The 14463-nt window shown below is 40.9% G+C and overlaps 2 protein-coding genes across 7 annotated transcripts in view; both read right to left on the minus strand.

Annotated features, from left to right (window-relative positions):
- fasn (fatty acid synthase) overlaps positions 1-6919 on the minus strand; it is a 52710-nt gene extending 45791 nt beyond the window's left edge. The window contains exons 1-2 of one of the 4 annotated variants that reach the window (XM_044177556.1): positions 6412-6919; positions 1018-1153 (exon numbers count right to left, since the gene is read on the minus strand). In XM_044177556.1, the coding sequence (XP_044033491.1) occupies positions 1018-1144 (127 nt within the window). In that variant the 5' untranslated portion in view covers positions 1145-1153; positions 6412-6919. The remainder of the gene's footprint in view (positions 1-1017; positions 1154-6411) is intronic. The other 3 variants (XM_044177554.1, XM_044177555.1, XM_044177553.1) reach the window with 3 other exon arrangements.
- Positions 6920-7640: 721 nt separating this feature from the next.
- Positions 7641-14463, minus strand: part of ccdc57 (coiled-coil domain containing 57) — a 73298-nt gene continuing 66475 nt past the window's right edge. For 2 of the 3 annotated variants that reach the window (XM_044177559.1, XM_044177557.1), the window contains one exon: positions 7641-9767. In XM_044177559.1, the coding sequence (XP_044033494.1) occupies positions 9550-9767 (218 nt within the window). In that variant the 3' untranslated portion in view covers positions 7641-9549. The remainder of the gene's footprint in view (positions 9768-14463) is intronic. The other variant, XM_044177560.1, reaches the window with a different exon arrangement.

A 14463-nucleotide genomic window follows, 5' to 3' on the forward strand; every position in this document is an offset into this window, starting at 1 on the left:
TCACACATACACACTCAAACACTAGAGACATGGCAGCATGTTGGCCCCGCCCACCACTACTATAAAGGTGGAGTCAGATCGGATTTCGCTTCTATTTGTAGAACACATGAGGACACGTTCACTCACAGTCGCAAACTGACCCCACCTCTTTCACTTATTGTAGAGCTCCATCTAACTGCATGGTGAAATAATAAAAGCAGCAGAGGAGGAGGAATGCTGCTTGGCTACAGTGAGTGTAAGCACGGTGACCGAGATTAATCACAGTCATGCTAGCTCCCGCATTTTACACCCAAGCCATTTCCTGTTCCGCCTGCATTTGGCACACCACGCAAGTAAATTTCACCAGGTAAAATCCAGTCTGGATGCACCTTTAGAGTCAAAAGTGGCCCAGTAGTGTGATGTCAACAACCAGCTGCACTTATTTTGATTCCTTCATGAAACAGAAGGAAATAGTTGTTCTGCCCCGCTCAACTGCATAAAAGAACTTCACGCTAATTGGGAGTAAAAGCTGATTGCTGCAGTCAACGGCTTCCCAATTTTAACGAGCTACCGGGACATGAATAAGAAAAACAACGCTTCAAATTTGGGGCATCCTGTTGGCCTGGGGGGTTAGCCATGAACCGCAATGTCCCCGGTGCGAGTCCAGGATTGGACCTTTGTTTCAAGCCATTCCCGAGCTCTTTATCCCCTTATTTCCTGTCATCGCTCTCGTGTAGACTAATATTAGGAGAAAATGGAGAAAAAAAGAATTGCGTTCATACTCAAAATACACTGACAAGTCATGTCACTGAAAATCCAATCCAATCATGCTGCAGCTGATGTTAATGTTTGTGTTGTTGTGTGTTGGAGGATTATGTGGGAATAATCAATTAGTCTTTACTGCATTTTCATCCTCATCGACTGGAACTACCACGGGGCAAAGCTATCGTGTATTTTACATTCTTTGTTTCACGCAGCACAGAAATGCATTTCTGACCCTGACCAATCAATCACTTCCAGCTCTATGAGGGGTCTCACCTGGTGTCCACCGCCGGTTGTCCTCTGTCACCATGTCCACACCATTGATGAGGTTTTCCCAGAATTCCTCCAGGTTGTTAGACTCGGGCAAACGGCCTGATATCCCTGCTATGACTATCTCATCCATGCTGAATTACTGTGAACACAGAGAGAGAGAGAGAGAGAATGTCAACAATAAGAGTGGTACACATTTTCTAAACACTAATGAAATGCAGTTGTAGCCCCCTCCACGTTACATACACAGAATATGTATAAACAAATATTCAATACAATATTAGCTGATCCAATCAGGTGGAAATCCGGTTCTTAATTCAACCAGGCATGCTTTTCTAAACTAAAGAGCAACACTGTGCCTTGGTTTAAGCTTTGCAGCCCCTCTTCTCCAGCTGCTATTTGAAGTGTACATCATTGGAACAATATGAATAATCCTGAGTTTAACACTAACAGCACGATGTTGGCTCCTCAACATTCTGCACAAACAGTGTCTAGATAGCTTCAGTTTAATTATGTCTGGGATCATTTTTTCAAATGCACCACTGAAGAAATGACACTAAACTACTACTCTACTCTAAATATGTAAAACGAGCTTTAACCAATAGCTAAAGCTTTTTCTTGGCCTACTTTCTGGAATACCCCATTTTGTAAAATAAATGTTTATTGAAAACAAAAAAAAAAAGTCCTTTTTTTTAATTCTAGCAAAGGTTTACATTTTTTAAATCTGCATCTAGATTCTGATCTGCATTATTTTTTTTTTTGCTTTTTAGTCCTTTTAAGAAATCCTTAGTAATAGAATTTGAATTTCTGAATGCATGTGTGGCTTCCCAGTCAGCTGATATTAAGGATAGCTGGTTCAGTGAACGCATGCACCACTGGCAGTCACATTTCATCAGTGCAACACTCACTGACGGTCAGCCAATGGCAAAAGAAATATGTGGAACAGCCAAATGCCTTGAAATTCTTAATCACAGCAAAACGTGAAATTTCAAATAATTGAATTTCAGTATGTCAGTAGTATTAATTGACACTAAACATGTTTCAGTATTGAAGCATATGTAATTGTGTTGGCATTGACTGGCAGGTTTGGAAATGAGGAGTCCCTCTGAGCATGCATGAAAGAGCACTTACAGCAGACAATGTAGTCTGCTGATAGACTACTCTGTGCACATGAGTGAGCATTATCCATGTGTATCCATGTTGTACTCTGTGTGTGTGTGTGTGTGTATATATGTCTTAGTCTTTGTTCTTTGTTTCTAGGCCAGGCCTTTTCGTGTCAGCAGGGCCAGACCCGTCAACCAATGAGCTAGCTGCTTGGGACAGAGCTACTCTAAATTAAAGCATGTCACCACTTCAGTGTAGAGCAGCCAGGATGCCCTCATAACATACTGCACACACTTCAGAGATGTTCAGCACACTGCCTGAGCCCACACGGTCTGAATTAAAGAGCGTCCTGTTGCTGACAATCTCCTCACATAGTTGTTTTCATGTAGACAAGGAATAATAAAAGCCAACATTTCTTCAATCTTCTTCTTGGGTGATCCGACCACAAGTGGACAGCTCCAAGTACGTCAGTTCACACCTGGCATTAGAATGCGTCTCTAGTGACCACTTGTGATCAGATCTCACGTCCCTGCTCTATATGCAAATAAACACGTAATTCATTTCCGTTTGCAGCGACCAATTACGTTGTTGTTTAAACCTAAATTTGATGAATTTGCTGTTTATCAGACCACAAATGAGACAAGAATTAGGTTGAAAAAATGATAAGACACCGCTGGAGTGTTTCTGCGGGACGGGCCTCACTGATTACTGTACAAAAATACAACTTTATAAACTTCATTCACTGATTTTGGTGAAACGAGATCAAATTTATGGAGAATATATTTTCTGGTTATCCCCCTAATGTCCTCCGGCTGCTCTGCCTCAACTCTGTGATTTACGGAGTTTCCTGATGGACAGATAGTTTTACTTGTTGCTAAAGTAACCGCTAACTGGTGCTAACTGTAGCTGCCGTTAGCTAGTTAGCTCAGTTAGCCGTGCAGCTAGTGGTTCTATTAGCTTTAAAGTTCAAATAATTTGGACCTCCTCCCGGCAGTCCAAAGCTCCTGTGCTAGCGGTGTAAACACAAACACTCCCCGGTGTTCCGAGCTCCCAGTCCAGGCAGAGTCAGCTAGCATTAATAGGATCGCTAGCTGAATAGCTAACTGAGCTAACTAGCTACGAACAGCTACAGTTAGCAGCAGTTAGTGATTACCAGTCTGTGGCAGTTACTTTAGCAACAAGTAAAGCTATCTGTCCATCAGGAAACTCCGTAAATCCCAGAGATGAGGCAGAGCAGCCGGAGAACATCAGACAGCGTGTTTTGTGTTTACTCCATCCACGAGAATCCATTTTGCCTGTTGTTGTCATGGTAGTTGCGGCTTCTTGTTGTTTCACACTTTAATATGACACCCGTTGGTGCACGAATGAGTACATACTTCCGCTTAGGCAGAGGACATCATTTGAGTAGGCGGTCCTTCAATGTGGCCAAGGACACATTCACATACACACTGCTAAAACAATTTGGCCACATGAGGCCCAGACCACCTCCGAATGTGGTCTGAGTGATCGGATCTCAATGCGTCTTGGGTGCATTCACACCTGTCCACTTGTGATCAGATCACCCAGGACGCATGTTAATGCCAGGTGTAAACAGGGCCAGAGCCTCACTGTAGAGGTCTAGCATTCCTGTACGCCACACCTGCACTGGCACACTTGTCAAGAATATGGTGATTTTTACAGTTGTGAGCAGTCATTAAAGTACCTATGTGGATTTTTTTTAAAGCGATCTAACAAGCGATTCTTTTGATTAATCAATTAATTGTTTCATCTATAAAATGACAATAAATAGTAAAAGAATGTCCAGCGGTCACAGTCCAGTCCAAAACACAAAGATATTCAGTTTAAAATGACGTTAACAGAAAAAAGCAGGAAATACTCACATTTGAGAAGCTAGAACTTTTGGCAGTTTTGCATAATCCCTACCTTAAACATTAATTGATTGGCACCTATAATACCTGATTGCATGGCACTGATTTAAGAATTTGAATAAAGCTTAACAACAAAAAGTAGACTAGCAGGTCAGTTTCAAACAATGTGGGATAATTTGTTAGAATGAGGGATGTAATGTTTGTATTATTTCTTTACTTCTGTGTAAATGTAACAGATACAGGCCGTGAGAGTCAGACTGTGAACCCAGGTAGAAGCAGGACGGTCGCAGGATGACAGGCTGTCCTGGCCCTTTCTGTGGCTCAGTAGCTGAAGGGATTTGGGCCCCGGGATACACTGGCCTGGGATTAGACCTAATGTAACACCTTCAGTACAATATCTAGCATTACCTGACCCAGATCACACACTAACTCCCTGCACATGACTGCAGACATAAGGAGACTATCCGCTAGCTGCAAGCTGGGCTGGTCAACATGTATACCGTGCAGTTACTCAGCACTCTGTAAACTGTGTCTGCCCCACCGCAGCCGCATTCTGTACTGAACATCATTCCAAATTATATTCAACAATGATGACTGTTTGCCTCGTCTTCTACAGCCATCCCTTGTTACATGCCCATCAGCCCTACCAGCCCTACCATGCTGGATATCAGACTGCTTAGCTCATCCAGCAGCAACCCACAACAAGACCTGACTTGTCACAGCCTGATGGAGGGAACCTGAAGGTGGAAACACAATGACAACAAATGCCAAACTCTATCATTACTCTGCAGGTAACTCTCCGATCCTCTTCCTCTAAGTGAAGAGGACAAACTTGTTCCCGGATTGCAGTTTAAACCAGTTCACCTCGGTTCCAGATCTTTCTTGCACACACACTGCTATTTTAAAATATTTCTTTAATATTTCGTTAATTATGATGTTTTGTTGTTTAATTGGTGACAAATACTTTTCAATTAGTTTGTATTATATTGTATTACATGAGCCTCACAGACAGGCCGAGCTGGCAATGTGGCTGCAAAGAAAGATGGTGGACTGCCTGCTAGTTTCTTTTCAGTACCACCCCCCTACCGCCACAACACACAGCAAATTCCTCAACCATGTGTTAAAGTGAGCAAACTACGCTGAATTTATTCCTTTGTCTTTAAGTCACGTCATTCGTTTTTTGGTTTAACTCAACCATGCTGTAGCCAGAGACACTCTCGTACCAGTCAGTCACTGTACACGAGGGAATTTCATTTACTTCGTATTCTCAATACAATGGCTTTCATTTGGTTTGTTCTCATCCAGCAGACGTAGCCTACAGTAACACACAAGTAAAAGCCACCTTCAAAATCAGCGGAGGAAACAGTGAGCTCGCAATCTGTGTGTGAAGAATGAATCTGCCATTCATTCTCCAGTTACCCTGGGACTTAGAGCTAATTGGTTTCCAGGGTGGCTGGTGGCCTCAGTGACCTACAAGTCCACATGCTGGGCGAAAAACATTCTGTAAGGTGTTAATCATGGCTCATCATCAGTATCTCACTCCTGAGACAAAATGCCAGAATGAAAGCACCAGTGCAGTGACCAGCACAGCTCCAGCATGCTCTACTCTTACAGTTGGATTAACAGCAGGGCTTACTTTAACCAGCCAGGTTTATCTGATGCAACACCCTAATATGAGTAAGATGAGGGTTACTGTCCAACACTGGGTGATAAATAAGCTACTGAAATCCAGGGACTAGGGGAAGCAGGACAACTTCTTGAAATATGCTTAGTCAAACACTGCAGTGGCATTATTGAATATAGCCTTCTCAGTCAGCTTAACAGCTGGTCTATATTTTACAGTATTTTAACTGGATACTGGCACAACAGCTCGAGTCATCATCGGAGTACAGTAAGTTAAGCTGCCCTGACCTACACTTAATGGAAGTGTCATTGCAACTGCGGCGGTGATTTTTTTGTGTGGCAATTTAAAGAGGCCTTTATCAAAGGAAATGGTTTCTAACCGTTAATACAATGTATACCATTATTAGAAAAAGCAATATCAGAACTACTGTAGAAGCATTTTTAATTTGAGCTTTAATACGATCCACCAACATCGATTATCTCCAGCAAGAGCAGAAGCAGACAAACAATGCGAACCATTTCCAAAAGTTATAATTAATAGAAATAAAAGTTGCATGGTGGTACAGTATGTATGCCGAAGACAAGCCTAATGTAGAATTTAACGAAGATAACGTTAGCTATACCGACGAAGAAAAAAATTCAAGTCACACCGTTAATTAAAGAATTATTTTATTTTTGATATAACACTGTCACAAACCGTGTGTTAATAAGAGCAATGACACATTAAACAGGCGTAGCTTACTATTGCGATAAATAACGTGACGACGCTAACAGCCGAATACGCAGCTAATAGTTAGCAACTTACCTGTGTTGCCCAGACCGGATTGATGTCCCTGAAAAATCCCGAATTCGAACCACTTGGTGTAATGTTAGCGCTTGTTTGGCATGTATTCTCTTGGTTATTTCCGTTAGCTACCCTGTGATGGTCCACTGCGGTGTTCCTCTTACTGTAACTGTAATGAAGAATGTCTATCTCTGTCGTATCCCTGTAATATAAGGCTAACGTTAGCCTCCGTGCTTCTTTGAATCTTTTTTTCTCTGATGAATTTAAATGTCTCACATTCTGCCTTGCCACGCCACATGGGCTGACAGCTTGGCTTGGCCGCACAGTCCAATGAGAAAAGAGGTAGGGCTCTCGGCTCCAGCCAGTGATGGAGTAATTCGTTGAACGCCCCCGTTGTCACCGAGAGAAAAAAAAACGTTGAGACGAGGTTACTGGAGTTCAAACTGATGCCGTTCCCGGCCCCCACCGTCTCTCCGCCCGACGGACGACCAGACTGCAGGAGACAGACTACAAATTGACATGAAAAGTGTTCATTTGCCTTAAAGGGACAGTTCACCCCCAAATCAAAAGTACATGTTTCTCCTCTCGCCCGTGGTGCTGTTCGTCCTTCTAGATTGTTTTGGTGTGAGCTGCCGGGGTTTGGAGCTATCGGCCGCAGAGATGTCTGCATTTTCTGAATATAATGGGACTATATGGCACTCTGCGCGTGGTGCTCAAAGTGCTGTTGAATTTTTCAAATGTATTTTTTTGGCGCTCACCAAAACAATCTGTGCCTTTAAAGATGAAATAAGAAGGTGTGGCAAAATGCGCTTTCTGGTCGCCACATTTGACGACAGCCAGTTGATTTCTTTACTGAGTAGTATTGCATTTATAGTATTTCTTTTTGATTGTGTCGGTTGTCCAAAGATATACATGTCAGTTAACTGGACACTCAAAACTGACCGCAGGTGTGAGAGTGCCCAGTTGCAGCACCTCAAACTCTGCATGGATGTTAGCCAAAGTATTTCTCAAATATTTGTCAGCAGCTGATGGATATTGGTTATAAATCTAACAAGAGCCACTAGCGGCTCTGTGAGGCTGTACCACATGCTCATAATCCTGTAGCATGTTGATGTTTAGCAGGTATAATAATAAAAACCATCTTAGTTTAGCATGTTAGCAATGCTAACATCTGCTAATTAGCACTAAAAACTAAGTACAGCTGAGGCTGATGGAAATGGCGGACTGACTGATGATAATAATAGGACACACACAGTAATGGTAAGCTTTATTGTCACATCCATCAGCAATTATATTTTGACCACTTTAGGCCTACAACATTAATATGAATAACCTCTTAAACATTCTTCTGCCTTTTCTTCTTACCCTCAAATAGCAGCCTGTGAACCTTCATCGTGTTTCATTTAACAGTACATGACTTTACATTAAAGGTGAAAGTACCGGTATCGGCACACGTGGGTACACGTTAAGTATTGTGGATGGCATGTAAATTGGCCAATCACGGAGCGGGGGTGTGAGACTTCATCCAATCATAATAGAGGGGAGGTTGCTGTTGGGAGATAGGGTGATTAAAAGGCAGGGCCTAAATGATGACGTAGCTGAAATGCTCGTCTGACTTCTTGGGGTTACTGGAGTTCATAATTTCAGATAGCATGATGTTCTAAGGAAAGTTTTTTTCCTACTGACCTATTGTGGCAGCACAATGACAACAGCACACAGTGACCCTGTGATCAATAGAGAAACAGACAGATGGGTGCTTTGGCTGAAATTAAGCAGCCTCTCTTTATTTTATGGACTGGCTTGACAATCACATTAACCAAGTATACAATTTGAGTTTAATAGACATAGTTTGCTTTCTATTGTTTAATATAAATTCATTTCATAGCTTATATTGTTCAATAGAAATTAATTTTATAGTCCATGTGCAAAATCACAGAACTGTGGATTGTGCTCTGCAGCATTATTTCTGTATGAAGAGTCACCAAGAGGAAGAGGAATATCTGAGACATCAGATAGTTTTACTATTTTACTCAAAGAAAACCCCCCAATATAAATGAATGCAGTTAGAAAATATATTGGATTTCTGTTCATATACTGGTACCCACAGTAATGATGATCGCCAACTTGGTGATTTAAAAAATTTAGGGTACTGTATGTCTTTATTGGATAGTTGACAGTAGAGAGATGATGAAACGAGTGAAGAGAGCGATTGGGGATGAGATGTACCAAAGGTCCTCGGCCAGACACGAACCAGGGATGTTGCGTTTCATGGTTGGTGCTTTAACCACTAACCAGCAGGGCGCCCTAACTTTGGTCAACATTCACAACTTTATTTGACTTTTTGGGCAGAAATTGTCTTTTTTTCCCTGACGAGTTGCTCTCAGATATGTTGAGTTCAATTAATAAAAACAGACAAATGACAAACAAATCTTGAACAGTTTTTTGGGAAAACAAAGAAAATAAAAAAGGTTTACTACAATGCAATAAAACATACAGAACGGCCTTGAACAATATATAAATTTATAAATATTATTGACGATTACACACAATACACATTAAAGCCTATAGGTCTATTTTATTATGGTACTATTGTAGTCCCATAACTGCTCAGACGCGTGAGCTCTGATGTTGGAAGGAGCAGTAAAATATAAAAATATGTTCTTACAATAAGTTATATTCTAAAATGTAATTAAGAATTTGTGTTTTGGTATTTGAAGCATTTCTTGATTTGGAGTGCATTTCTCTTTTCTGTGCATTTACTCTTGTGTTATGCTATCAGGATCATTTGGAAGAAGCTATAATGAAATAAAAAATCTACACATATTGGCTTTAAAAGAGTTCCCCTCTTCCATAAAGTTTGGGAACTCACTAGAGACATTATAAATGAATGGTACAACGAAGCAGCAGAGGATGAGATATCCAGACTTTTAATTCCTAGTATGGGTCAAGCTTCAATAAAAAAATGGGATCTCTATGATCGCCTACTTTTTAATGGAGGCTTGCTGTTATAAATTTGTGGCTGAGATAACCCCGATGACATCACTATGACATAAACAAGGTTATTTTCTCAGACTTGACAAAGCTCCTCCATAGAGCCATAGTAGATTTAGTAGTACTCCCCATGACCAGTATACTGACAGATTGTCCTATATGTGTGTGTCAGTCTTTAACATTGTAATTTCTGATCTTGCTGATCCTGCCAGGGGTTCCATGTCTGCTGGCACGGGTAGTGTTTGATGGTGTTGTAGAGAGGTTCCTCTTCTGCTGGACCTCAGATGGGGGCTGGCTATGGATGGGAGCACTGATACCATGCACCATCATCTGGACTCCAGCACCACCAGACTCAGCCACCTCCCTCCTGCTCTGCTCACCTTCACCTTTAGGTGCAGACAAGAGAGATGCAATTTTAATGGCTGTTACAGATGACATATTTTCATTTGCTGGTATCTTTAACCAAGTGTAGGATAAAATGTGTGTGTCTTGAGTGGATCAGTGATCTGAGGTGTGTGACCATCAGTGACAGGAAAAGTATTTAGATCCTTCACTTAGATAAACATTACCATTACATTATCTTTATTCTCTTGTAACTACCTTGGTAACAGTCTGTTTATCCACAAGTATGCACAACAATATATTTTGTTGTTACACTTTTGCCCAGAGCAACTTACATTTTTTCCTACAATTACATATTTGGAGCAATTTGGGGTTCAGTGTCTTACTTGAGGACACTTCAACACGTGGAAAATCTACTTCGACGGTTTCATGCCCTGCAGAAATTCACAATATCTTACTTTTGCATATGTGATGTCCCTAAAACCTGTCCAGCTGAGGACAGTTTGTGAAAGAGGGGAGGTGATTCTTGAATATCAGACCACCATTTCTGTTCAAAGAGGAACAGAAATGGTGGTCTGAGATTCAATCTGCCCAACGTTTACCACAGTGTATTAACACCTTGGTCACGCCAATCATATGCTAACCAGGTACTTAACAGTGATGAGGGAGGTGCAGCCAGAAAACAATAAATTTCTGAGTTCCCAGACCATTTTTCACAATTGAGAATGACTTCCGGATGGGAGCCGAAACGTCTTGATTCTGTGTCCAGATGACTACGACTGAAACCTTTTCTACGATAGAACACTCCTGGACGAATGAGGGACTACACCATCTTAATAATGATGTTTGTATTAGCAGGTGTTGAGCAGGAACATGGAGGCAGTGAAGGTCCGCAATTATAGATTCAGACTCTACAGCTTTGGAGGCAGAAATACCTGCCAGAAGTCTCCTGGCTGTCTGGGCCTATAGCAGCATAACTAAGGGATGGTTCAAGACTCACCCAAGCCAGCCAGCCCTAACTATAAGCTTTATCAAAGAGGAAAGTCCCCCCCCCAAACCTCTCTCTCTCTCTCTCTCTCAAAACCTAACACGGCAGCGGCGGATGGCTGCCCACCATTGAGTCTGGTTCTGTCCAAGGTTTCTGCCCTCTTAAAGGAAGTTTTTCCTTGCCACTGTCGCCACAATGCTTGCTCATGGTGGGATTTGTTGGGTCTCTGTAATTCTTAATATCTTAATATTTTACTTCTACTTTTGGAGACTCTAGGAACCACAAGTAACCCTGCATTCTGGGAGCGCAGTGTTCTAGTCGGATAATATGGTATTATGAGATCTTTAAGGTACAATGGTGCCAGACCATTAAGAGCTTTGTAGGTGAGGAGAAGCATTTTAAATTGTATTCTGGATTTTACAGGGAGCCAGTGCAGAGAAGCTAATATTGAAGAGACATGATCTCTTTTCCTAGTTCTTGTAAGTACCAGTGCTGCAGCATTCTGGATCAACTGGAGAGTGACTTATTCGGGCAGTTGGATAATAAGGAATTGCAGTAGTCCAGCCTAGAAGTAACAAATGCATCCACTAATTTTTCAGCATCATTTTGAGACAGGATGTGCCTGATTTTTGCAATGTTACGTAGGTGAAAGAAGGCAGTCCTTGAAGTTTGTTTCATGTGGAAGTTAAAGGATAAATCCTGATCAAAGATAACTCAGAGGCTCCTTACGATGCTGCTGGAGGCCAGGGCAATGCCATCTAGAGTAACTATATCTTTAGATAATGTGTCTCTGAGGTGTTTGGGACCAAGTACAACAACTTCAGTTTTGTCAGAGTTTAACATCAGAAAGTTGCAGGTCATCCAGGTCTTTATGTCCTTAAGGCATGCTTGAAGTTTAGTTAACTGGTTAGTTTCATCTGGCTTGATCGATAGATATAATTGGGTATCATCTGCATAGCAATGAAAGTTTATGGAGTGTTTCCTAATAATATTGCCTAGAGGAAGCATATATAAGGTGAATAGAATCGGTCCAAGCACAGACCCTTGTGGAACTCCATGACTAACTTTGGCGTGCACAGAGGACTCACCGTTAACATGTGCAAACTGAGATTGATCTGATAGATAGCATTTAAACCAGCTTAGTGCAGCTCCTTTAATGCCAATTACATGTTCCAGTCTCTGTAATAGGATGTGATGGTCAATGGTGTCGAACGCGGCACTAAGATCTAACAAGACTAGTACAGAGACAAGTCCATTGTCTGATGTAATTAGAAAGTCATTTGTAATTTTCACCAGTGCTGTCTTTGTGCTATGATGCAAATCCTGACTGAAAATCGTCAAATAAACTATTGTTATATAGAAAGTCACACAACTGATTGGCAACTGCTTTCTCAAGGATCTTAGAGAGAAAGGGAAGGTTGGATATAGGTCTATAGTTGGCTAAAACCCCTGGATCAAGAGTGGGCTTTTTAAGAAGAGGTTTAATTACAGCTACTTTACAGGGCAGTGGTACATAGCCTGTTAATAAAAACAGATTGATCATATCTAGTAAAGAAGTGCTAAGGGTAAAACTTCTTTAAGCAGCCTAGTTGGGAGAGGGTCTAAGAGACAGTTAGTTGGAGAAGGTTGATGGGAGAAAAGCAGTCTAAATATATATCAGGTTTTACAGCTGTTTCTAAGGTCCCTGTCTTTAAGGATATATCGTTGCCGGTTGAGGGCAGGACATGATGAATTTGTCTCTAATAATTACAATTTTATCATTAAAGAGGCTCATGAAGTCGTTACTACTGAGGGCTATAGGAATATATGGCTCAATAGAGCTGTGACACTCTGTCAGCCTGGCTACAGTGCTGAAAAGAAACCTGGGATTGTTCTTATTTTCCTCTATTAAAGATGAGTAGTAGGCTGCTCTGGCATTACAAAGGGCTTTCCTATATGTTTTAAGACTATCTTGCCAGACTAAATGAGATTCTTCCAGATTGTTGGAACGCCATTTCCTTTCAAGTTTTCGCAATGCTTGCTTTAATTAGTGGGTTTGGGGGTTGTACCATAGAGATAACTTCTTTGTTTTATTATCTTCTTTTTTAAAGGGGCGATGGAGTCGAGTGTCGTTCACTACACCTGCTGCGACACAGCTGATTTGAATTTCGGTAACGCTCCTGCACTCACCTTAGTTTTCTTTATAGTTTACACTTAATAGTTAATTTATTCATTTAGTTTGACCGTTTAACCTTATGCACATTACATTCACATTGCACGTACGTATCAGCAAACAGATAAATGATGACACACTGATTTTGTTTCATACATCATACTCACAGTTTATTAAGCATTGTTGGTAGTACATTAGTTTTTATTTGTAGCATGCACATTTGGTTATCTTCTGTACAGTCACACTTTAGTTTAGTTTAGTCTTTAGTTAAGTTTAACTTAAGGGACATCTTGTCTGGCTAGAGCAAAAGATGCACACCCAGAAGCAGAGCAGCTAAATACAGGAAGTGTGTGTGTTATTTGTTTTTGCTTTTATAATTTCTTTAGACTATATTAGTTTGTTGGTGGTTGCTAAATGATTTATACTTGGATTAATTACTGCATTGTGTTATTCATAGTTTAGTTGGTAGGGTTTGTTTTTGTGTTACTCCTTCATTTAGAAAATGGTCTGATCAGCCATTATATATGTTTCCCTTTGTGGTCAGTTTGGTCTTGCCTGGGCAGCACAGTGCATGTCATCGGCGCGACACATGCAGCGGTGTTTGAGCGAAACGGAGTTAATGTATGGTTAAAAGTTTACACGTTAGAGTAGATTAGGAATAGGAATTAATTGAACCCGAGAGAAAACTGCAATTGACCCCGGGAAATTGGAGGCAAGGGGTCTCTCTGGATGGCACTGGGAAACCCGATAGAGCGGTGAAAACTACGGTGGGTAGGCACAGCTATCCTGTGAATGGGCCAGAGTGGGGAGATTCAGATGGAATTGAGAGTGAGGACAGTATGGAGATTAGACCAGGAGAACGAAAGAACAAGAGTCAAACGAGGACATTCTTCTGTTGGAAAAGGGGCGAGGAAACAAAAGAAAGTGATGACTAGCTCTGGGGGAGGAAATGGTGAATGGTGGGAGGAAAGTGACGTGAAGTGATGGGGTCGAGGAAAATTATTTAAGGTAATACTCAGATTTAACAAAGAGAATGGAGTTCACTCTATGAGCCCAGTGAAGTTAACTACGACATTAAAAAATCAAGTTGGTGAGATAAAAATGGCCAAAGTTTTGAGAGATGGGAATCTGTTGATCATATGTAGAAAGTGTTAGTCTACATGACCCTAAGTCATTAAACTGGACATTGATCATTAACATCACTGCAATACTTGAAATAATTGTGCAATATTCTGTGTTAATACTGCTGTGCAATATACTCTTTTCAGTTTAAAATTCCCTATTTATTGATATTTATTCATACTTCTATTACTGCTGTGCAATATCCACCGTCTCATAATAATCTTAATAAGCTACACTTAACTTGACAGTTCATGCACTATTACTCACTACTTGTATTATTACATTGTATTATTATACCGTACATACTTATCATCAACCGGTAAATCCACTTTGTACACTTATTTTAATTGTATACTTATATCCACTCTGTACTTAATTTATCTTACCTGTATTATAGTGTATTATATTCTGATTTGCTTAGAACTTCTATTCCTGTGTGCACTGACAGGATAGTGAGCAGCTGTAACAAAAGAGTTTC

Source organism: Siniperca chuatsi, linkage group LG20 (genome assembly GCF_020085105.1).
Source record: "Siniperca chuatsi isolate FFG_IHB_CAS linkage group LG20, ASM2008510v1, whole genome shotgun sequence".
In the NCBI taxonomy this organism is placed as follows: Eukaryota; Metazoa; Chordata; class Actinopteri; order Centrarchiformes; family Sinipercidae; genus Siniperca; species Siniperca chuatsi.